The sequence below is a fragment of the Pteronotus mesoamericanus genome, unplaced genomic scaffold (genome assembly GCF_021234165.1).
Source record: "Pteronotus mesoamericanus isolate MK-2021 breed Mesoamerican mustached bat unplaced genomic scaffold, CSHL_Meso_final contig_27, whole genome shotgun sequence".
In the NCBI taxonomy this organism is placed as follows: domain Eukaryota; kingdom Metazoa; phylum Chordata; class Mammalia; order Chiroptera; family Mormoopidae; genus Pteronotus; species Pteronotus mesoamericanus.
Window position 1 is genome coordinate 23,396,953 of NW_026555115.1, and position 24,736 is coordinate 23,421,688.

At 50.1% G+C, this 24,736-nt stretch overlaps 1 protein-coding gene across 2 annotated transcripts in view; it reads left to right on the forward strand.

The window, feature by feature from the left end:
- Window positions 1-12,224, forward strand: part of ITGB5 (integrin subunit beta 5) — a 113,427-nt gene extending 101,203 nt beyond the window's left edge. For both annotated transcript variants that reach the window (XM_054575183.1, XM_054575185.1), the window contains 5 exons: window positions 1,453-1,675; window positions 5,785-5,888; window positions 9,191-9,310; window positions 10,650-10,816; window positions 11,496-12,224. In XM_054575183.1, coding sequence (XP_054431158.1) covers window positions 1,453-1,675; window positions 5,785-5,888; window positions 9,191-9,310; window positions 10,650-10,816; window positions 11,496-11,591 — 710 coding nt within the window. In that variant the 3' untranslated portion in view covers window positions 11,592-12,224. The remainder of the gene's footprint in view (window positions 1-1,452; window positions 1,676-5,784; window positions 5,889-9,190; window positions 9,311-10,649; window positions 10,817-11,495) is intronic.
- The last annotated feature ends 12,512 nt before the right edge of the window (window positions 12,225-24,736 follow it).

Below are 24,736 nucleotides of genomic sequence, written 5' to 3' on the forward strand. Positions count from 1 at the left end.
GTGGGTGTTCAGTGAATACCAGTTCAGTTAAGTGCCATTTATAGGACTGCTTTCAGCCTCTGTTAGTAGAGAGAATTGAGAATCCACTAATTGCCAGGCTCCGGGTCCCCTTGGCAGACGATGTCTCCAGGCTTTGCACTGCCCACCACCGTGTGCACACCCCCCACCCTCACACACGTGCCTGGTGCACACGCCCACACACACTTATACACATGCCTGGCATGTGCACACACACGTGCCTGGAGTACATGCTTCCTCTTACATGCACACATTCACGCTCGACCCCCTGAGCTGAGCCCTTCCCTGCCCACGACAACCGCTGAACCTTGAGGGGGGGGTGCCCTACCCCTCCCCTGCGGGCTCCACACAGGAGCCCTCCTTGCAAAGGGAAGCAGGGCAACACTCAGCTGGTTCTCGTCTTGGGTCAGGCCTGCTCTGTCCTCTTTTCTCCTGAGAGGCCGTGGGTCCTGGAGTTCAGACACGGTCCTGGAACCAGACTCCCTACTTTGCCTCCTAGTTGAGGGCTACTGGCAGTATGATCTGCACCAAGCCGCTCCATCTTTCTCTGTCTTGTTTTCATCTTTCATCTGTCTTGTTCACTTGGGAAGTGAAGGTGGTGGTGATTCCTACCGCCCAATGGCTGTAAGTTTATGTTGTGAAGCCTGACGCATCTGTAGTGAGCACTGTTCAGTGTTGGCCACTGCTGCTCCTGTACCTGCTCCTCAGTCACCCCGCCTGTGGCCAGAGTAAGAGTTCAGCATCTCACCAAGACCCAGGGCTGACAGCTCTGTTAGTTTCCTGCTGTGGTTGTAGCAAATTCCCACAAATTTAGTGACTTAACACAGATTTATTCTTACAGTTCTGGAGGGCAGAGCCTGAAATCATTCTCACTGGGCTGAAGTCAAGGTGGCAGTGCTCCCCCCCCCCCCCCCCCGCAGCTCTGGGGGCAGGCCCGGGGGGCGGGGCGTGTTCCCAAGCTGCATTCCTTGCATTCCTTGCATTACTTGGCCACGGGCCTCCTTCTCTGTCTTCAAAGGCAGCAGCACAGTATCTTGGTTCTGTTGTCCCATGTCCCTTTGCCTTCCCCTTACACGGACCCTCCTGGTGGCATTTAGAGCCCACCGGATAATCCAGGAGAATCTCCCCATCTCAGAACCCTTCACTCAGTTGCTTCTGCAAGTCTCTTTTGCTGCATGAGGTAATGTTCACAGGTTCTGGAGATTAGGACTTGGGCCACCTTGGAGCACAGCCCCAGACCCAGCCAGGCCACACCAGCTACCTGGGTCCCTGCTGTCACTCCGTCCACACTAGGTCCTTTCTATCTGCTGAAAGGACCCTGAGGGTGCAGTGTCTCATTCTTTCAGGTCCCCGGTGCCTGGCACATGGCAGGCACTGGGTAGATGTTTACGTGCACATCCATGCAGGTGCTAACATGCTATGTGGTCCTTTTAGGACACGGTGAATGTCATTGCGGAGAATGCAAGTGCCACGCAGGTTATATCGGGGACAACTGTAACTGCTCGACAGACATCAGCGCATGCCGGGGCAAGGATGGCCAGGTCTGCAGTGACCGCGGGCACTGTGTCTGCGGGCAGTGCCAGTGCACAGAGCCAGGAGCCTTTGGGGAGACATGTGAGAAGTGCCCAACCTGCCCAGATGCGTGCAGCACCAAGAGGTACCTGTCCCCACCCACGAGCCCCTCCCACCAGCTTCTCACCCCAGCCCAGTCCTGTCCTCTGCCCAGTCAGCCCTTGGGCCGGCCTGCCTCTCGCTCCCCACCTGCACCCTCCCAGCACTGCTGGGGAGCGGAAGTCTTACTAACATTAACTAAAACAGCATCTTTGAGATTCTGATTCCATGGGGATTTTGTAAGAAAATAACAAGAGAAAAAAAAACCAAGACTGCTGTTGGATCACTCAACAAATTTAGAAATTACAAGATTACTGAGTTACATGAAATTAAACTGGTTTTGATACAAAAATAACATCTTCTCAGAGCCTTCAGTGCACTGATGAATATTTCAGAAGGGGATCTAGGGTGCCTCTTTCCATCATATGCATTTGATTCCCCCTCCCACCCTCAAATTGACATCTCCCAGACCACATCTCACAGGACACAGTAGGAGAAATGCCACTTTAAACAACACAGAATCAGAAGGTGCACGGGGCAGGAGGGCACCCACCCTAGATGAGACGCGCCGCAAACAAACTGCCGTGGCTGTTGAATTTTCTGCTCCATTTATGCAGACAGTGGAGCGCCGCCTCAGTGCGGCTGCTGAATACACAGATTGTGTGGACCCGGGCACTGGCCTCCCCTGACTCGGCCACGGGGTCACGCTCCCCGGGCCGACCTCCGCACAGCTCTGCTCTTCACACTGCCCAAGCGCCGTTGCAAGGGAGTACAAGGAACCGTTACACCGTCAGGAAAGCGAGACAGCTTCTCTTGCACTTCACTAGAGAAAGAGCCACGGCGGCGCCCTCTGTGCTCAGGGGCCAGCCGGGGGGTGGGGAGCAGAGGGGCAGATAACCAGAAACAAATAATAAGATAGACGGCCTTTCTTTTCAGTTGGGCAACACAAGTGTGCAATTTTCTTTTGGCAGATTTCCCCTCCAAACGTCTGGCTCAGGCCAATAATGAAATGAGTTCATGCTCCCTGAGCCTGCCGTGGCTGCTGGTCAATCCGTGCTCAGAAAAATTCTGGGTGGCCAGACCCGTGGCTGGACACTTGCCACAAACAGCCCAGGCGTGGGTAATTGAACGTTGGCTGCAGATCAAGAGACAAGATAGACAGGCCAGATTTAATTTTGTGTAATTGGAGGGGAGCCGTTGAGGGGAGTAAGGGAGAGGAAAAACAGATCCACTTCAGACCTGCTAAGAGTGGAGAAACAACAGAAATTCAAAGAGAAACGACCCAGGGGTGGAGCTTAGGATCCTGGATCGGGAACCCGAAAAGCCAAGGTCCTCTGAGCATGGAATCACAGACATTCTGCCTGTTTTATGTTGGAGGGGGGTGCCCTCCCCCCAACTCCTACCAACAGAACCCCTTGAGTATATGTTCCCAGTTCTTGCGGCTCAGAGAGTTAGTTGTTGGGGGTGGGGGGCTGGGGCCCACAAGCTAGGACAACACACATGGAATCAATAAAAGTAGATCAAACTTATTTCATCCCTTTGTCTGGATTGGCGAAGGTCAGTTAAAAGGTCCCATGGGAAGACAACCCTAGCTTTAAATGTTAAGGCATTCACTTCCCAGGAGATGTAGGCTTGATCATTTATTTTCTGTTAAACAATACCAAAGGAGCAAGGAGAGCAAAGAGATGCCATAAGGGTACCTCACGGTTCCTTCTCACTCACTCTGGACCACTCTGACCCTCTCTCTCTCTCATTCTAGTTGCAACTTCTTTTTTTATACAAAGTCCCTTTGATAGTGACTTATCAGTCTGTTTTTCTACTTGCTGCTTTGCTGAGAGCCACCTTATGAATGCCTTTTGTCCTTTTTTTCCCCCCTGGGGTTTCAGAGCAGCTGATCTCTACTGTCTAGAACTAACTACACATACCCTTCACCTTGGGTGAGTTCACACTCAGCCTCAGCTGATTTCAATTAACAGATGCTGTGCAAAGTCTCTCTCAGCAACTTGTTTGTTTAAACGACCAGGCTCATTTTAATACGTGACGACAATCTATCCCAAGTTTCAGCCCAGTACATGAATCATACAAGTTAGACTGATATGTCTATGTGGATAATCGGAATGTTTCCTAGAAGGGCCTCTGTGGTTTAATGGCAGCAGGGGATGCAGGTGGAGGGCACAGTGGGTCCCAGCTGAGACCGGAAGCAGCCTCCCTTCTCTGTGATGTGTTGGGGGGGTGGGTGGCGGTGGAGCAGGGGAGGGGGAGCTGGGTCAGCGTGAATGGCCCCAGCTGGAGCCACCCCTTCCTCCCTCTCTGGACCGCAGCCAGGTCTTGCTTGCATGCCCTTTGGAGTTCTAGTCTCAGGGGAAATGCAAACATCACCAGCTTGCTTGTAACTCCAGAATGTTTCCATGAAGTCAGTCCCAGGAGAGGGATTTTGTGGCCAGTTCTGGGATAGTTGAGCTCTTAAGCACACGAAGACCCTCTTAAGAAAATCTTACCCACTTTCTCTTCATGACCTACTCACTTGCCTGTTCATTCTTACTGGTCAGAAAGTGGAGTCAGGATTTGGGGAGCGGGTTGTCTGAGAGACGGGCACCTGGGCGCTAGACCCAGCTGTGCCCTTGATTTCTCTGGCCTCCTTTCCCTCACGGGTAAGCTAAGAGGGCTTGACGCAGTGCTCTCCGAGCTCCCTTCCAGCTCTAACGTTCCAGCCCACATTTCTGCCCCGACATCTTAATCTCGAGGAATTAAAAAATGGATGATGATAATAAAGGTGATGCACTGTGGTTGTATACTCTCTATGTTGCGCCAGAGAGATTTCCAGACACACAGCCCCTTTGGTCCCCACAGGTCTGTGGGGCAGCTGTCCTCCATGTGACTCAGGCTCTGTGAGGTCACCCCCTGCAGTCTGGGGCCAAGACGCAGCTGCAGGGAGGCTGGGGCCTTCTCAGCATCCTAGGTTCTTGAGTTCTAACCCAGTTTCCCAAGAAAGCCTCTGTTTGAGGGGCTTCACAAAGTCCCTGAAAATTTATAGTCTGCTGGTTGTTTTCCCTCAGCCCACTCTTCCCTGAAGTTGAGTTCTCACCATCCCGTCTGCTCCCCCGCCCACCCCACGGTCCCTCAGAAGGTCAGGGCCCGTCTCCCTCCTCAGCAGGCTTTGCAGACCCTCAGGCAAAGCTGAGCTGCCCTGGCCTGGCCTAGGCGTCGTGTTCTCCCTGAGGTAACTGAAGGTGGATGGAGAATTTCTGGAGCTGGGCTTTGACTATGGAAAATGTAAATACTAATTATTAATTGAGCTTTTTAATTAAGCAAGTCATACAACATCTGCTTTAAACCATCAGTTTCTGAGGTGGGAGGAAAGAGGCTCCGAGTGTCTGTTGAAATGTGGGTTCCCTGGAAGGGGGCTTCCACCCCGTGGCCTCTACCAGAGTTTAGTGTGGCTCAGCTAATAGGGGGGTGGACAGCAGAGCCCTGAGGGCGCCCGCTGGGTCAGCCCCACTAGGGCGGGAGAAGGGGGGCGAGGGCTCGAGTTTCCAGGGCAGTGGTTCTCAGCCCCCACTGTTTTTATCTGACTCCTGGGAGCCCAGGCTCTGCCCCAGAGAAGTGATTCTATGGGGTGGTCAGCCCAGGCAGTGGTATTTTGTCTTCAGAGCCCCCCTGGAGAATCTAATATGCAGGAGGGTTGAGAGCCCTGCCCTGGTGTTGACCGGGAGTGGAAGGAACCCTGGGAATTCTGGCGATGTGGGCTCAGCAAGCACTGGCCATGGGGTGTGAGAACCCCTCTCCAAGGCTGGGATCACAGTTTTTTATCACTTGGAAAATAATTGCTTGGAGCAGATGCCTAAGTCAGGCATTTGATGCGCGAAAGTGCGGGAGGATTTGGCTCCCAGCATCAGAATTTGAAAGGTCTCCAACCTGCAACTTGACGTGTACACCAGACACGGCTCTAAACTCATATATGTACCTCCAGGAACCCAGGGCTTCCCTGCATACAGCCACAGGAAGGACAGAGCAGAAACATCCTCTGAAGCCAAAACGTCTGAAGACAGGCAGAAGTTAAAACTTTCGGGGTCTGCAGGAGGGCTGGGATCTTATTATATGTGCAGAGCTACTACACAGCATCTAACACTCACATTTATTGCCTCTTTTCCAAAGAGATTGTGTCGAGTGCTTGTTGCTTCATTCGAGGAGCCCGGTTGACAACCAGACCTGCCAAACCCTGTGCAAGGATGAGGTGATCACATGGGCGGACACCATCGGTGAGTGGGCTGGGACAGCCCCGGGCGGCTGTCCCCTTTTGGATCTTACAGACGCTTAGAGAGACTTTCTGCGGGATGCTCTTCGGGGCTGCTTGGTGGGAGGAGTGCAGTTTTAGCCTTGAGTTAGGAAGCATAGCCTCGGCGTTCTCAGCATGGCTGCTGCTCCCCAGGAGGACTTGGGGAGCCCGTGCTGCGGTGTAGGTTCCAGCCTCTCCAGGATGTATGGCTTCCTTGTTCATAAGTTTCTGTCCCATCACTGGAACCCAGTCTTCTCCCACACTCTCTGAGAAGTTCGCATGTTAGTTAAAATAAGTAATGCTAGCTGCTTTAATGACCAAACCCCAAACCTCAATGACTTTAACAAAATGTAAGTGAGGTTGTCACTAACTGAGAGTCCAGTGAAGATGCTTCTGGTTGAAAAGGCCTTCAATGTGGTCATTCAGGAATCCAGGCACCCTCTCTGTCAAGGTTCTTCCCTCCTCAGGGTCCTCAGAATCCTCTCCACTTGGTCAGCAAGTGGGGAAAGAGTGAAGGATCATGTGGGAGGTTTATATGGACCAGGCCTGGAAGTGGCACACGTAACTTCATCTCCACTTAACCGCAAGGGTGGCTGGGAAACGTAGTCCAGCCATGCACCTAGGAAACAGGGAAACCATGGCTAGGGAACACTAGCCAGTGTCTGCACCATTTTGCCTCTGCCCCTCGTAGCTTTCATGGTGCTGCAGGCATCAGAAAGGGCAGAGCTCTCATCTGGTAGCAAGTGATGCCCTGATTCTTCTCCCATTCCCACAAACCTTGCCCAGTCCGTCCTCTGTTGTCTTGCCCGGCAGCTTACATCTTGAGGCTCTTCTCACTCTAGCCACTCCAGTTTGACGCCATCCCTCTATTCCCCTGCCTTTACCTCTGGACACAGATGGCTGTAAGTCCATTGCTGACTGAGCCCACAAGGAGGTTCAGACAGAGGGACAAAAATGTTTGCTTTTCACCATCTTGGGACTACATCCATGTCTTCTTTAGTACTGCCATTGGTGCCCAGGCTGAGGAGTTTGTGAGCATGTCATTGGGTTTGGAACTGTTCTGGAACACTGTTCACATTGAGTCAGGAGGGACTCTGTGTTGGAAACCTCAGACTCTGCTGGTAAGGATATAAGATGGTGTAGCCACTTTGGAAAACAATTTGGCAATTCCACAAAATCAAACAGTCACCATACAATCCAGCAATTCTACTTCCTGGTGTACACAGAAGAGAATTAATAACATAGGTTAACACAAAAACTTGTACTTAAATGTTGAAGCAGCATTATTTATAATAGTCAAAAACGGGAAACAACCGAAATGTGCGTGAACTGAGGAATGGAAAAATAAAATGTGGTACGACCATACAATGAATATGATTCAGTCATAAAAATGAATGAAGTACTGACACATGCTGCAGCATGGATGGACCTTGAAAACATTATGCCGAGTGAAAGAAGCCAGGCGGAAAAGAACAGATGCTCTATGATTCCGTTGCTATGACCTTCCCAAAGTAGACAGAAGCGCGGAGGCTGCGGGGAGTGGCCGGGGAATGCAGACAGCGGACGCGAGACTGGCCGCCAACATACTGTATGGCCTTCCTTGCTGGAGTCATGGAAACGTTCTGGAATTAGGTAGTCGGAATGGTTACACAACATTGTGAATATACTAAAACTGAGTTGCACACTTTTAAAATGGCTAAAATGGTGAGGGAAAGAGACAATGTACCCTGAGAGGGATTCTGCATTGTGGCTCCCTGCTGGCAGCCTGGCCCCTGACCTCACAGCCCAGCCACCTGTCTGTCTGGGCCCTGACGGGCCTTCTTTGTAGACTTCCTGTTCCTGCCTCCCTGGTCTTGACTGACCTCTCTGGTTAAATCATGGCTCCTGATATGTTGAGTCATGTACACAGCCAACATACTCATTGAGCACTGACTGTATGCCAGGCCTGTGTAGACCCAGGGGCCAGTGGGAGCTTGCTGAGTGCCACCTCTCACACCCATCCTCCTGCTCCTGTTTCTGCCTTGTTACTTAAGGCAGAACTTCTGCCTGCAGGTCTGGGGCAGTTGCCCCTCACTCAGACACACACAGTCAGAAAAGGCAGGACTGCCTGCCCGCGGTCCCCTGACTGATTTGCTGGGAGCAGCTATACCAGTCATGCACGGCTGCCTCTCAGTCTGTCCCTGTTGCTTCTCAGAGAAGGTTTCTGTTTGAACTCACCACTTAACACTTCTTCCTTGCTTTTTTCATTCTCTCTCTCTCTCTCTCTCTCTCTCTCTCTCTCTGTCTCTCTGTCTCTCTCTCTCTCTCTCTCTCTCTCAGGATGCACCCAGGCCAGGCTTATGATGGTGGGTGGCTGGCGGGGGGGCATCGCTGAGGAAAAAAGTCCAGGCCTTCGTGTTTAAAAACCACACCAATTTATTCGGTTCAGGTTGGAACTCCTTTGTACCACAGGGCCGCAAAGGCCGGAGCTGGGAGCATTTCCCGCTGTATCAGGAACCTACATTGTCATCCTGGCTCGACTGCCCTTTCCTCGCCCCTCTTCTCCCTCTTCACTCATGGTCTCCTAAAGCCCCTCCCCCTCCTAGAAACCAGTCTCAGCCTTTCCCCGGGAAGCCCTGGGGTGCAGGTCAGGCCTGGATGGGGCTTGTGACCCTGCAGCCTGGGGAGCAGTCGGGACATGGGGGAGGTGAGGAGGAGCGAGGCCAGTCAGTGTCCGCCCTGGCCTCCCACGCGGCTCCCTTTGTCTTGGGGTGCAGGTGCCTCTGTGGGCACCAATCTTTTATCCAAATGTCCTCATCCCCTTGTGGGTCTTTTTGGTTTTACATCCCAGGAAAGAGCTTCCGGTGCTTGGCCTCCACAGCCAGCGTGCAGCCTAGTGGTCTCGAGTGTGAACCCTCACTCAGGCCTCCAGGGGCTCCAGGCTGGCTCTTCTTTCTTTATCCCTTTAATGTCCACAGCCAATTCCATGTACCACTCCTGCCTCCCATTAATGCTTGTTTTCATGTCACTTCACCGCAGCAAACACTTTGGAGGTTTGAAGATCCTCTTGCTTTCCACAGCAGTCCCTCCCATCCAAGGGAATTCACATCCCCAAAGCAAACGAAAGTCAGCGCCTGGGCCTGCATTCTTGACATGAGAAACTGGAGCTCACTTTTAAAGGCCCAGCTGCCCCCTTAAGCCCCTCTGCACCCTCTTTGTTCTGTGAGGCATTCGGCTCCTTGCCCTGTCCGCGGTCTGGGCTGCTCGGAAATCTACCCAGCACATTCCTGCTTGGTTCCCTTCCAGTGAAAGACGACCAGGAAGCTGTCCTCTGTTTCTACAAAACTGCCAAGGACTGTGTCATGCTGTTCACCTACACAGAGCTGCCCGGGGGGAAGTCCAACCTGACGGTCCTCAGGGAGCCAGGTGGGTGAGGCTCCGCTCCTGACGCCGTTCCCCGCGTGGGGCTTGCTGCCCGTTCTCTCCCCGCCGCCCTTCCCCACCTCCAGAGAAGGCAGGTTACAGTACCTCATAAAGAGCAGACTGTAAGGCCACCCCTCCCCGACTCCTAGAGTTCAGAAGGAAGATGGTTGCATATTTGGGGACCCACTGCTGGGGCGCAGCTCTAGAGGACATGGGTGTCAGAGGAGGACAGGGCCCTGCCCCGGTGGAGTGTCTCAACTGGGGAGAGAGAAACCATAGGGTGACAGTAAGCTCAAAACATAGTTAACCTGCAAAGCTAAAGGTTAATGGTGCTGGGGAGCTTCTGGGCGCTGCGGGGAATGTGCAGGGTGGGTCTGGAGGCCGAGGGCTGAGCAGGCAACGCTGGCAACAGAGAGCGTCTGGGTAGACCCCCAGCCCTGCCTGGGCTGCCTGGGGTAAGCATTCCTGCGAGCGGCTGGGCTCTACTGCAGAGGCCCAGCTCTAATCCAGACACAGGCAGTTCTGCCACCTGCCTCATGCCCGGGGAGGAGCCAGGGGCCTTTGGCCCTGGAGTCATTGAGGTTCCTAGTGTGACCTCTTTTACTCTCCTCTGGAGAGGGGCAGGGGGAGCAGAAAAAGATGTGATCTCTCTAATTCACAGCACTGCAAACTGTTTTTCCAGATTGGGCCAGACCACATAATGGGCCTTCCCTGGGCAGAGGCAGGGGGACATGTGGTACCAGCCCAGGACGCGGGCCTGTAAGAATGAGGCTTTGTTTCCAGGCACTGTCTTTGCGGTTCTTTGAAAATAAGCACATTTGCTCCAAAGGGCACCACACTAAGGGCTTACAAATGTTGGCTGGCCCCCAGCCCAGCCCCTGTGGAAGAGGCTTCTTGAAATCTCCTGCCTGCCCAGTCTGCCCCTGAAACCATTTACGCAGAAGCTGAGGCATGGTCCGGCGTCCTGCACTGGGGATGGGCCTGGCTGAAGGGGCGCAGGGGCCGGGGGCGGGGCTTCGGGTTGAGGAGATGCAGCCATGTATGTGGCACATGGGAGGAAGTGAAACAGCCACCAGGGTTCTCCTCTAGACCCTGCCGTGGACTTGCTGTGTAGCCCTGGAACGGTCACAGTCCCTCTTTGACCCTTTCATTTCATATGCACTGAAGAAATCTGCCTGCCCACCTTTGTCTCCTGGGAGCAGCGGGAGGGTCTGAGAGAGAATAGTGGGAGGACCTGTGGGTGAGACAAGTGCCTTTCATTTTAGATACGCCTGAGGTTGGGGATAGGAGGGGTACCCTGATGCTAATGCCTTTGCTCATCGTGCCTCCTGGTCCCCTCCAGAGTGTGGAACAGCCCCCAATGCCATGACCATCCTCCTGGCCGTGGTTGGCAGTATCCTTCTGATTGGGATGGCGCTCCTGGCCATCTGGAAGCTGCTTGTCACCATCCACGACCGGAGAGAGTTTGCGAAGTTCCAGAGTGAACGATCCAGGGCCCGCTATGAAATGGTAAGCCATTAGGAAGTTGGAAGTCGAAAAAAATGCCAACTTTAGAGGTCTGGTTGGGTTCAGGCAAGTGGTAAAGGTCCACTAATATCTTTGGGATTCAAAACACAATGAGCAAAACCTGAAAGGAGGTGTGTGCCCGGTTCTAGACGGCAGGAAGTGTGTGGCCCAGGAGCACAGAGGGCCCGGCACAGAGCCCCGCAGCAGACGCCCGTCAGGAGACTCATGGGGCAGAGGTGCTCAGCACAGCCTCAGCAGACAGAATCTGGGTGGTCTCAGGGAGACAGCAGATCCAGGAAAGGACCTCAGGTTCTTATGATCTATTACAGTATCTATAGATGTAAGTCCCGTCTTCGCAAGCAAACTGCACATTCCCAAAGGGCTACCTAACCACAGAGTAAGGGAGTTACTCACCCAAGGCCCCAGTTCGTTTCTTTTAAAGGTAGACGGAACTTTAGAGACCACCCACCTCCCAGGCCTCATTTCAGAGATGGAGACTGCTCAGAGGGCAGGTAGGACTTTCCCAGGGCACGAGAGCTAGGGGCGTCCCATCCGTCCCCTCCACCTGGGCGCTCTGCCTGGTGCCTTCCTGGGTGACTGACCGAGGAAGGGCCCCTCGCCCTGAGTGTGTGCACTGGAATGAGTCCACTAACACATGTCCTTCTGCCTTCCGTGTCTGTAGGCTTCAAACCCTCTGTACAGAAAGCCCATCTCCACACACACGGTGGATCTCACCTTCAACAAATTTAACAAATCCTACAATGGCACAGTGGACTGACGGCTCCTTCTCCTTCGAGGGCTGGAGGGGGCAAATGATAAAGTCAGAGACTGAGACGCTTTGGACAGCTGCTGGACTCAGTCACAGCTCCCTAGATAGACAAGCACAGAGACCTTGCAGTGAGCCTGGGGGAGGAGCCAGCCCTGCTTGCATGGGAAGGCACCCAGCCATGACACCTGGCTGCTGGGGCAGACCCATGCTCAGCAGCCACCCCTCCGAGCCTCGGAAAGGCCAGGGGAGTTTGACGCTCTTGGTCCCACCCACCACGTCCAGCCTGTCCTGTCCATGAACTGCTGAGATGCTGTGCTGCCTTGCAGGGCCAGGCCTCCAGTCTGGCCAGAGGAGAAGGCTCCTGGGAGTGTCAGTGGATAAAATCGATGCATGGTCTGGCTTTTTTCGTGTTTGATTATTTTTATACGAAATAAAAAGATCATGCATTTATGGTGTAGTTCTGATTCCTGAGAGTTGTCTGCCTGATGTCTGTGCCTTGCACATGGGTGTTGGTGATGGAATTACTGAGACGCCTGTTGAAGGCATGGAGTTTACAAGTGTCAATTTTCCTCTTTTGTCCATGTTTGTTTAGTACTTTTGTAATGGAAAGGAAAGAGATTGTTGGGGATTGGAAGTAAAGATTAAAACCAAAATATTTTGTGTTTGCCTGACACTTTCTACAAAGTGTGTGCTGTTCCTTTCTGAAGCGGCCTGTATCCTTCCTCCAGGGATACACCAGCCAGTCCAGGGCTCTTCCAACGCAGGCTCTCCTGGGCAGCTGGGGTGGCTCCGGGGAGGGCTGAGCAGATGCCCTTTGGACCCTCCCAATTTTGCTTAAAGAAAGAGTGTAGGCTAAAAGCTGTGGAAATCACCCCTCTGTCTTCTCTCCCCAGTTCACAGAGACTGAGGCCAGAAATAGACTGTGCAGGTCAAGATGTGGTTTTTAGATGAAAGTCACTTCATTACTGCAATGCCTTCCCCGGCTAAACTCCTGTGTCCCAACCAGGCTCAAAGCACAAAACCCATTGCAGTTTTCCCCACCCCCTGCAAGGCCCTGAAGTCCTCTTAGGTTCCCATATCTGAGATGGAAGGAATCCCATATGTTGTTCAATCATATCCCTATTTATAGAAGAGGAAACTGATTTCCAGAGAGGGAAAGTAGCTTGTCAGGTGTCTAGAGGCTAACTCATGACAAACTGTTACTGAAGACCCAGGTCTCAACCAGAGCATTGGCCTCCTACTTCCTGCTCCTTTTTGTAAAATCTCTCACTAATCATTTTTTAGACTTCAAAAAAAAAAAAACCAGAACTCCATGTTTTTATTGATTTTAGAGGGACAGAGAAAGAAACATTGATGTGAGACAGAAAGATCAATTGGTTGCTTCCCATATGCGCCCCAGCTGGGGATTGAACCTGCAACCTAGGTATGTGCCCTAGCCTGGGATCGAACTTGCAAACTTCTGGTGTATGGGACAACGCTCCAGCCAACTGAGCCACCCAGCCAGGGCTTCACTAGTCATTTTTTGCCTTTGGCATCACTTCAAGGCTATTGGGCTTTCATTCCAAGTTCATGTGTTTTCAGCCTGGGATGAAATTCCCCTTACTTCATTTAGGAGAATATTAAGACAAATGCTTATTGGTAAATAGGGCCTATTACCTGGGACAAATGAGTGTAGACTGCGTTTCCTTTGTCCTGTGCAGTTAGGAGACCCCGTGACTTGGTGAAGTTTCCTTAAATCCTTTTTAGAATAAAGGCAAATGTAAATAAATATATAAAGTAGGTAAATGGGCTTCTGGCCAACATGGAGGTTTAAATAAATACACTTTGCTTCCTTGTACTATCAAAAGAAGGACAAGAACCAATTTAAAAACATAACCAGAACTGCCAGAAAATCAAACTGTATGGAAATCCAACAACCAAGGAGTTTGAGAAACATACATCCAGACCGGGAGGAGTGGAGACCGGCAGCCAGGGTGGAGACATGCTGCACGGCAGCGGCTTGAAGACCAGGATATCCCATATTTGCGTGTGGACAAACCGGGAGAACTTCTGGGGAACAAGACAGACCGCGCAATCCAGGGTTCCTGCATGGGAAAACGCTTCAAAACCTCTGGCTGTAAAAATCTGGGGGGGTTGCAGCCACAGCAGAAACTGCTGGTCTCTCAGGAGAGTCTGTTTGAAAGACCTACGTGGTCCTAGAGCATGCACAAGCCCACCGACCTGGGGATCTGCACCAGAAGGGAGCAATTTGTGGGTAGCAGGGGAAGTGACTGAGAGCCAGCAGAGAGCCGAGCAAGTGGCATTGTTCCCTCTCAGACCCCTCCCCCACAGACAGCATCACAACTCAGTGACGGGTTCCCCTGCCCTGGTGAATACCTAAGGCTCCACCCCTTCCAACATAATAGCAGCACTAAGACAAAGAAATAACGGCCCAAATGAACAGATCAAAACTCCAGAAAAAGAACTAAGTGATGAGATAGACAACCTATCAGATGCAGAGTTCAAAACACTGGTAATCAGGATGCTTAAAGAAATGACAGTACAGCTGCAAAATAAAGGAAGAAGTGAAGACTATACAAAGTTGGTTCCCTGTATACAAAAATATACAGGGAACCAACAGTGAAGGGAAGGAAACTGGGACTCAAGCATTTGGAACAAAAGGAAGAAATAAATGTCCAACTGGAACAGAATGAAGAAAGGACTAAAAAAATAAAAAAAATTAGAGGGTTAGGAACTGCTGGGACAACTTTAAATGTTCCAACATCCAAATCATAGGGGTGCCAGAAGGAGAAGAGAAAAGCAAGGAATTGAAAACTTATCTGAACAAATAATGAAGGAAAATGTCCCCAATTTGGTGAAGGAGCTAGACATGCAAGTCCAGGAAACACAGAGAGTCCCAAAGAAGTTGGACCCAAAGAGGAACATACCAAGGCACATCATAATTACATTACCCAAGATTAAAGATGAGAGAATCTTAAAAGTGGCAAGAGAAAGGGAGACAGTTACCTACAAAGGAGTTCCCATAAGACTATCAGCTGATTTCTCAAAAGAAATCTTACAGGCAAGAAGGGGCTGGAAAGAAGTATTCAAAGTCATGAAAGACAAGGACCTACACCCAAGATGACTCTATCCTGCAAAGCTGTCATTTAGAATGGAAGGGCAGATAAAGTGCTTCCCAGATAAGGTCAAGTTAAAGGAGTCCATCATCACCAAGCCCTTACCATGTGAAATGTTAAAGGGACTTTTCCAAGAAAAAGAAGATCAAAAACTATGAACAGTAACATGACAACAAACTCAAAACTATCAACAACTGAACCTAAAACAAACAAACAAGCAAAAAACAATAACTAGGACAGGAACAGAATAACAGAAATGGCGATCATATGGAGGGTTATCAGCGAGGGAGGGGGAGGGGTGAAGGGGGAAGAAGTACAGGGAATAAGAAGTGTAACTGGTAGGTACAAAATGGGCAGGGGGAGGTAAAGAATAATATAGGAAATGGAGAAGCCAAAGAACTTACATGCACTACCCGTGGACATGAACTGGGGCGGGGGCGGGGGGCGGGGGGCGGGGGCGGGGGCGGGGGGCGGGGGGCGGGGGCGGGATGCTGCAGAAAAGGGCGGCACAGGGCAGAGAGGGGAGAAGGGAGGAAAAAAATGGGACAACGGTAAGAGCATAACCAAAATATACTAAAAAAAGTACAATAGGTAAATAGTGGCTTTGAGATTGTAAATTGAGAAAAGATTTTGGAAGAAATGCTGGGTTTCTCTTCTGTTTAACTGTGTATTTCCTGGAGACAAATCACTAACTTGTTCGAAGATTTGTTTTCTATTGAGTTGCTCTGTAAACGCGCAGCAGCAAAGGATGATTCGCCTTTTGCTTCCAAATGACGTGGAAATTAGGCGTGTTTCATCTGTGACACCAGATGGTTTTTGATGCTCACAGTGCCCGGTTGCCCCCTGCTGGAATCTCTTGGGACAAGCTGTTTTGGAGACCTGCTTTCGGAGATGCTGACCCAGGCCTGTATGTGATTTATTTTTCTCCTTCCCTGAGGTGATATGGCCACACCCCATCCCCCTCACTCTCCCACCCCCGAATTAACACAAACGGAGCAGGAGCTAAAGGTTGGCTGGAAAGTTCTCTCAAACCAAGGGCTGACCCTGCCCTTGCTGCCCTTGCTGGGCTGTGGAAGCACAGGTGGGAATGAGCCGCCTCTTGCAGAGCAGTTGCCATTGCATGGCCGTGGCGGCAGCTCTGCAAGGAGCGCCTGCCAGTCCCTGGAAAATGCATTTCTGGTATCGTCTGGATAGATGACTAGTGCTGCAGTTGTTCATTGGAGAGAAGGGGGCGCTGTTTACCTTTGTAATCAACCTATGTTGATAAACAGGTTTCCAGATGGTACTTATTTTTTTTAAGATGATTTTTTTAAATTTAATTTTAATTTATTTTTTCAAATACATTTGTCTTTTTATTGATTTTAAACAACTTTTAAATTGCCAATGTAATAAATGGAAAAGATGGAAAATAGGTTATAAAGAAAGTAAAAATCTTTTATAAACATTTCATGTGGAGGTAATTATTCTTGACCTTTTGTGTAAGACTTCTCAATCTTTTTTTCCTATGCCAATATATGTAATCTGAACCAAATTAGGATTATAGTGTCATTCTTATAAGGACTAGGGACACTTATTCAGCTTGGTTGACTAGTCAAAGTAAAGTAACAGTCTCCTCTTTGGGAAGAGATGCTTTAATTTGCTTAATTAGGATCAAAGCTGGAGGTTGATCATCATGAAACTCTTGAAACGAACTTCAGGTAAAAGCACACAGATGGGGAGATCAGAGGAGAGTAGAGAAGGTCTTACTCTCTGTTCCAGTGGTGCCTTTTAACCTAATAGCCCCTCCCGCTCTTTGGAAGGCTTGGGCTTGCGAGGGCTCCTGCTTCCGCAGAGGGCAACCTGGTGCACTCAGCACCGGCAGGGCTTTGTGACTGGCTGGGAGGCAGCAGTGGAACAGAGGAGGAAGAGGAAAGCAGCTTGGGTGAAACTCAGGAGGAGGTAAATGCTGGACCTGTGTGTCTGAGGCACCTGAGGGATCAGTCCCATGTGGATGTTGAGCCAGCACTGGACATGCAGACAGGGCGCACGTGCGCCGGCCTGGCTCTCTGCCTGCCGGGAAGCCTGGCTTTAGCTGTGGCTTTCAGCATGCCTGTGTTGTGTGTTTGGTCCCTCATTCAAGTCAGAAAGCTGAGGAGGCTTAGTTAGGTGCCCCACCTGGCTCTGTCCCCTCTTAGCTTAGGGGCTGCAGACTTCTTAGGACACAGCTCCATTCAGAGCTTCAGACCCTCCAGGAGACGACTGACCAAGGGCAGGGGACAGGCGGGGGTGCTGGTAAGAGCGCTGTGCCTAGAGATTGTCCAGTGCCCAGGGTTCCTCCTGTGAGCTGGCAGCTTTGGGAAGACCCTCAGTCTCTCACTGCCCAGCTAGTCCATCTGACAGAGCTGTCTCCAAGATGGGCGGGGGGGATGGATGGCAGTGAGAAGGGTGTCATATGCCATGTATTTCTCTTGGAATTCACCGCAGGGAAGTTCCGATGCTTCATTTTGTCATCCAAGGGGAACTGTATAATCTGGTCTGTTTGGGTGTTGATTTTCAGGAAGCTGGGAACTAAATGTGACAAAATGTAACCTACCTTCAGTTTTTACCGGGATCCTTGTCCCCGCCACCCACCCTGCCTTCCCTCACCCCCTCCTCGCCCTGCCTCCAGGCGTGCTTTCTGATTCTCTGACAGGTATTCTGCTGCATCATGTCTTCATTTTAAGTGGCTGCAAATTCTTGGTGCAAAAAGACAAGACTTAAATTGCATAAGTAACTGTAGGGTCCTAAGCCCCGGTGGCGACCTAGGCTCGGAGTACTTAACCTTTCTGTGTCGGGGACCCTTTTGGCATTCTGGTGAGCACTACAGACTCCTTATCAGAAGACACACTTATAGATGTGCAAGTAGGGGACATACTAGAAAGTCTGGACCTACTATTTATCAAGGCAACCAGGGATCATTTAACATCTCAGTTTTACCCTGGAAGGTTCAGTAATTAAAGCTTCATTGGTCCTCTCTGCACCAAAGGCTAAGCCCTGGAGACTAAAAGCAGCCTCTCCTTAGGCGACCCTCCCACTAGACCTGCAAGATATTCGGCAAAGGGATTTCCCCCATTTCCAAAAGCGGAAATTGAGGTCAGTCACACTTGGGGTGAGGGCTGGCAACTGAGGCCCCAGCTCGGGGTTTCCTCCTCTGGTTTGATGCTCCTTCCTCTTCTCCTGGAAAATGACTTTTTCTCATCCCAAGACTCAGTGGTACGACTGGGGAGTAATCGGAGTTTCTGCCCTGAGGGCCCACATCCCCGCTGCAGTGAGATAAAGTGCTTCTGCAGACTCTGAAGTTGTAAAAGGTCTCCCTGCTTCCTCTTCCTTGTAGCTATTTCTCTCATCTGCATCACAGGAGCAGCCTTTGGTACATGCATGTTAACTAAAAATCCAGGTACAGTTCAAAGGACTATCTTTTAAAATCAGGAAAGATGACACCTGATACAGATGTTATGGTTTGCAGCTCCTTTCCCCAGGGGTGACACAGGGCTGCTGTAGGCACAGGTTCCCGGCCACTCCCCCTGCCCATCAGCTGGCCCCGGGTCTATGGGACAGTGGTACGAGCTGACATGTATGCTGGTTGGCATTTGTGTCCTGGCCTGTGACCGTAAAACAATATTTTAGAAAACTTACACCAAGCAAAACAGTCAGCTGAGGGCCATGTGGGTCACGCCCTGTGTCCCCCCACATGGGCGGGAGAGCTGGGCAATGGTCCAGGCGAGACCCAGGAGGCTTGGCTTTCCCGCCTGCCCAGCACCGGCTCGGAGGGGCTCTTTCAAGTTTGGGCCATGAGACTGCAGGTTTGATCTGAGTTGGAAGACATTCCCCTGTTGGATGGACCTGGAGTTTTAAAGGGGGAAGAGACAACAGAAGTGAGGAAGAGGCGACACAGCCCGAGAGGAGGCCACGGAACCTTGGGAAGTCAGAGGGCAGCAAGATGGCAGAGGTGAGGGACAGCGGGCAGGGACGGAAAGGACAAAGGACTTGGCTGTTTTTCCCTGAGCAAATTCTATAAGGTGAGTAAGAATCTTTAGGCCATCCATTCAAGTAAGCAAAACACATAATTCTTTTTGTTTTTTGACTCAACATTATCTCTACTTCAAATGTCTATTCAAGTGAGGGAGAAAACAGAGTTACTAGGTAAATAGGAACAGAATGCCTTGTTAAACACACTCATTTCAGGATCCTTCCCAAACCTCATCCCGGGGGGGCTGCCACCTGCAGGGAGACAATGCGGCGTTACAACACTAGAGGTAGGCAGGCTGGCAGAGCCACGGCTGTGCGCACGGACACCTGCTAACACATTACTGTTCTCGCAAGAACCACTTTTCACTGAAACGTCCTTACAGGATGGCTGTCCACCAGGTCTGTTTCTCAGCTAACTCCCATGCAATTTTCAGGGGGGCTCGGCCTCTCTGTCATGTCATTCTGGAGCCACGAGACGCTCAGGCCACCTCAGGCTCTGCCCCCAGACACACACGGCCTCTAAGCCTACTGCCTGCTCTGTGCTGGGGTGGGGGCTCCGATGGTCCTCGTTCTCCTGGGCCACTCCATAGAAAGTGACACCCAGAGCAGCTCTGTTGCCTGGGTATTGGTTTCCCTCCCTCCCTCCCTCCCTCACTGGCTGGGCTTGGATTACCCCAGCATCTGACCGCGACCATTCCTCTGCCTCCTGTTCTCTCCAGGCCGGAGGAAGACGCCTCCCCTGCTGCCATGGTGGGGAGGAGAGAGGCAAACATTCTTCCAAAGAAGTATTTATGCCAAAACCTTGAACTTTAAAAGTTAAAAATTATTCTAATTGTTTCATTTCTCTTTGTGTTTCCTTTGTGGCCTCCCTTTCCTGAGGCACAAAGGCCGAGTATGAACTTGGAAGAACTATGAAGAAAATGAAGGGGGAAAAAAACTTGATAATTTATACAAGTCCAGATTACAAACTTCCAAGGCCCTAGAATGGGGTGGGTGGGGGGTGGGTTAGACATTCCACATCAGTAATCCAGAATAAAAATAGCATTTAATAAAATAGCATTAACTATACAATAAATGTAAAGAACCCCAAGGAATCCTGATTTCTTCCTCCCATGCTTTTTAAAAAATATTTTAAATCAGATTTCTTCAAAAAAACATGCTTTGATATCACTGCTTTTAGCCTACGCTTAGTCAGCCAGTTGCGTGCCCCCCCGCACTGACATGATAGTGTATCCACCCGTTAGGAGGCAGAGGCAGCAAATTGTGGAGTCCCTGGGGTTACCCATCATCATTTTCAATGACTGATGCGGGGCTTGCTGTGTTGAAATGCTGTATCCACACCAGAGCCAAGCAGCTGTTGCTTAGATCACCAAAAGCAGCCAGAAGTGAAGACTGAGAAGGCTGAAGGAAGGTTGATCTTGGTGGAGTAGTTAGTGTCTTCCTGGTAACCAGAGCTGAATCTGTGAGAGCTATGGCACATTGTTAAATGTGTTAGTTTGCTACTGCTGCTTAATGCACCACCCCAGAATTCAATGGCATAAAATGATAGGAAGTTATTATCACACTCCCAAGCCTTACAGAGCAGCTAGGGCCCTTGTGTAGAAGGATCGTGAGGGCTGTGCTTGCCTTTCTTTTAATCTTCTGGGACCTGTGGGTTAACCAGGGCATGTTCTTCTCATGGTAGGGCAGAAGTGAAATAAGTGTGGACAGAAACACGAGCCTGGGCTCAGAAATGGTACCATCACCTCTACCCACATTCAACTGGCCAAGGCAAGTTACATGACCAAGCCCAGCATCAGTGGTATGTGGAAATAGTCACCTTGAATGAAACTTCTGAGTCACATGGCAAAGTGTATGGATTTAGGGAATGGAGAAGAATGGGGACAAAAATAGAATCGCTACTTCAGTTTTGGCATTTACTCTTGAATCCTGGTAGTAATGGAAGCACATATGAATTGTGATCGATAGAAGGAAAGACTGGCTGATATCTCTTCTCATAGTATGGAAGTCCTTTTGAAAGCTTAGTTTAAAAACTAAATTCCATAATGACCAGGACAAAAGTAAATATATTTTTTATTTACTTTACATTTTAGTAAAAATGTTGAATTTACCTATAAAGGGAGTAAAAGTGTAATAAAAAATATTAAATGAGTCGAGACAGGGATATTAGTCCTTAGTCTGCTTGAAATTAGTTCTGCAACCTTGTGCCAATCATTTTTCAATGGGCCTAGATTTCTTTATTTGTAAAATGGGATTGGATTAGATTTTCTTTAAGGAACTCCCCCAGTTTGTTTCCTGAGATGCTGTGATATGATCACTTCAGCTGCCAATGGGTCCCCTTTCTATTGGCTAGATGGACCGGCTCTACCTCTGTACTCCCAGCCTCCACCTCACAAGCCCCTTAAAAGGCACATGCTCAGTGCATCACACTCACTAGTGTGGATTATGAGTCAGAGCAGGGAAGTGCACTACGAACAGGCTACGGGGGATCATATGGCTGGATTCAGGGTAACTGGTTATGACACACACTCCTTTCTTCTCAGGGCCTGTGGATGTCGCCAAGCCTCCAGTGTCACAGATGTTAGTAAGCTACTAGTCTGGTTCCTTTTACTTCACAAGTAATTTATTCCTTTAGATGCTTGTAAAATGCTTTATCCTTGACATTCAATAGTTTTTGCAGAATGTGCTTATGACTTTGTCTATAACTCCTGCCTAGGACTTAGTGGGCCCTTTTAACTTACAGCCGTATTTTTTTCAAACTGGAAATTTCTCTTAATTTTTGTCTATAATTACTTCCTTTAGTCCCATTATGTCTTCTTGAAGGCTCTCATCTACTCCCCCATTATTTCCATTTCTTTGTCCCATTGTTTTGCATTTTGATGATTCCTTCCACTTGATCTTCCAGCCCACAAATGTAGTTTGCAATATTATACCATCTTTCAATTTTTCCATCAAATTTTGAAATTTTAAAAATTCTCTTTTAGTTCCCCAAACATAATATTGTGTCTTCTCATTTTTGTTATTTTGGTCTTTGAAGTGTTTTTCTGTGACAGCTCATTTTCTGTGGCATTCATTCAGAAACATTTGCTGGGCCGTGTTCCAGGCGCAGAGAACACTGCGACGAACACAGTAGTGAGGTCCTTGCTTTCTTGGGAGCTTACACCTGTTACAGGTGGTTTTCCTTGCCCTGGTGGGATTTCCTCAGGTACTTTGTCTTTTGTGTACCCTTGGCTCCGTGTGCCTGGAGAAGTGGGGTGGCCCCTCATGTAGCAGCGAACCCATGGCTGACAGGAGGCCCACAGACTGCACTGAGGGGCCGGCACCGCACTCGGCAGGACGCTGTCAGGAACCTCAGCTCCTCTTGAGCCAGGAGGATCTGGGTGGGCCTCTCAGGCACACACACTCACACAGGTGCCACTTGCCCCCAAGTCCTGAGCCTCCCATCTATTATTCCCTGCTCTCACTTATGTGGGGATAATACCCTGCATCTGCCCCTTCTCTGGAGCTCTAGGCAGAGTCTGTGGTCCAGGCTTCCAGGCCTTGCCTGCGCAGAGCCAGCAGCCATTTTGTTTCGAAGTGGGCACATGGGAGTTGAAAAAAACATTAAAGGTATCTGTTCTTAGGCTGCCACCTTTGCCCTCCCGTGCCCCTTTTGAGATGTTAGAGAGGCTACTTTAGGGAACTTTTCTTAGAGGTGACTCATATCAGAATGAGGGGCAGCTGGGACTGAGACACAGGCCTGTGTTGGCCACAGGCTGGCTGTGGGCTGATCCCCCTGTACTATTCTGGGTGTATACTTCCGTAGTTTAGAAGTAAACAGAGCCCTGTGAGGTTTCCTAGGTTTCCCCCAGCACTAGGAAATCTATTGGTTTATGCTCTACTGAATGCCTATGGCACTGGGAGATGCCAGGAGGTAATGCTCCACTCCATTAGTTTTACAGATGTTATGGGCACCCTGTGGGAACCATCCCCGTTTTCCTCAGTAGGACCTGGTGTTACAATGCTCAGAGCTCATGCTTTATACATATTCCTTGACTGAGAAAGGCTAAATTATCTGATGCCTCCAGAGTACTTCTATGCTGAATAGCACCTTCATCGGTCCCAAGACAGCTCAAGTTCTTTGTCTGAATCAATTTGTGCTCCAAAGTTTTGACTCCCAGACTGTCTGGGCTTTACTTATATAGAGAGACTTACAATACTGGGCTTAGGCTGCTGTAAGAAAAGCGTATTTCTATGCCACAGGCCAAATCTGCTAAAGTAGAATCTCTGACAGTGAGGCTCAGGCATTCTGCGTTTTAAATACACAAAAGCCCCGAGATTCTTTGATGCCTCTCTGATCTCCCTTCAAGTTACTTAGATGGGACCATGGGTGAACTTCAGTAACAGAACAGGCCCTGGCAGCCCTGGAGCGGTAGTTTACACTTCTGAAGGGCAGGGGTAGATGACTCCGCAAGAGGCGGCAGGCCCCAAGAGCATCTCCTTACAGATTATGTGGCTATGTGACTCAGCAATGCAGTGGTTCTCAAAGTGCGGTCCCTGCACCAGCAGCAGCATTAGCACCACCAGATAACTTGTTAGGAATGCCCAATTTCAAGCCCTGTCCTAGACCTATCCAGTCAGAAATGCTGGGGTGGGAGCCAGCGTGACTTAAGACTCCAGGTTGTTCTGATACGTGCTCTCAAGGTGAGAACCACTGATCTCTCAATCCATCAAGTGACTACTGACACCCCAGCACATCACTCCAAAGGTCTCTCAGCCTCAGGGTCACCAAAACTTTGAAGACATCTGATTCCTGCCAGTTTTATTAGATATTCCTCCTCTTCCTAACATTCAGTGACTTCAGAGGAGCCCCAAGGGTTACCCCTTTTCCTTCTGGCCTTTTTATTCCTTGATAATTTGCCTTTTCCAAAAGGAACGCCTGCAGAGATATAGCACAGGGACTTCAGAGCAGCAGCAGACGCCAAAGGGCAATGCCATGAAAGCCCGAAAGGAAATCTCAGGCTTCCGCCCAAGTCATCAGAGCAGTGGGGCAGTCAGGGACGGGAACAGCTGTAATCACGAGGAAATGCTGTCCGACACCTGCCAGGTCCAGACAAGAAGGCAAGGCAAATTGTGAGTGTGCTGATGGATCAGAACTGAGCCTTCAAATGCAACCGCCACCCTGGACCTGCTCAACCAGGGCTTTGACTGCACGGAGTAGGTGGAGAGATTGAGCAATAACGGCAGAGAGCGAGCACTCAAGGACACAGACAATGCGGTAAATATGGCGTAGAGGGTGCAGGTCAAAGTGAGTTATAGAAATAAATGCTGATGGAAAAAAAGGTCCTCTGAACCCACATCCTTTACTCTCCCTCCCTCCAAGCTGCTTCCTGAATAAATACAAAAATGGGGAGTATCAGTATTGGAGAACAAAGATTCTCCAGAAACTGGGAGGCACTTCTGGGAAAGAGTACATTTGTGACCTGATGAGGAGAGGGCTGCCTCTCTGGCCCTGCCACCTATGTGAAGGTGGGGCATGGGAGGACAGGTGGGTGTCCTTGGCCCTACTACAGAGATGTGGTGGAAACCCAGAGACATGGACAGCATCCCCTCTGCTGCCAAGGACCTTTCTCCTCAGGGCTAGTGACGGATGACTTCCCTCTCCGTCAGTGACAGTAGGGACAATTAGGATCCTCAAGCAAACCTCCAAGTGGAACCTTAGACTCCTTGATGTTGCTCTCTTTTTAAATAAATGAAGGAGCAGCTTGTCCATCTGTCATCCAAATAAGGCAAAAGGAAGCTGTGGCAGGATTTCAGCACAAGCCTGCCGCTGCTGCTCAGGGGAGGACCCACGGCAGGGCCCTCTGCTGAAAGGGAAGCCAGACGTAGGCTTCAGAGGCTCAGCTGTCGTCGCCTTCCCGCTGCCCCACCTTGCTCCCCTTGGTGAGGGGGCAATGGCAGTTCTGGGAACCAGCACCATTTGGATACCGGGACTATCGCTTTTAGGAGGAGGAGAACAGCTATTATTTTATTATTTAGGTATCACATTAAACACAGGATAAAGGACGCAAG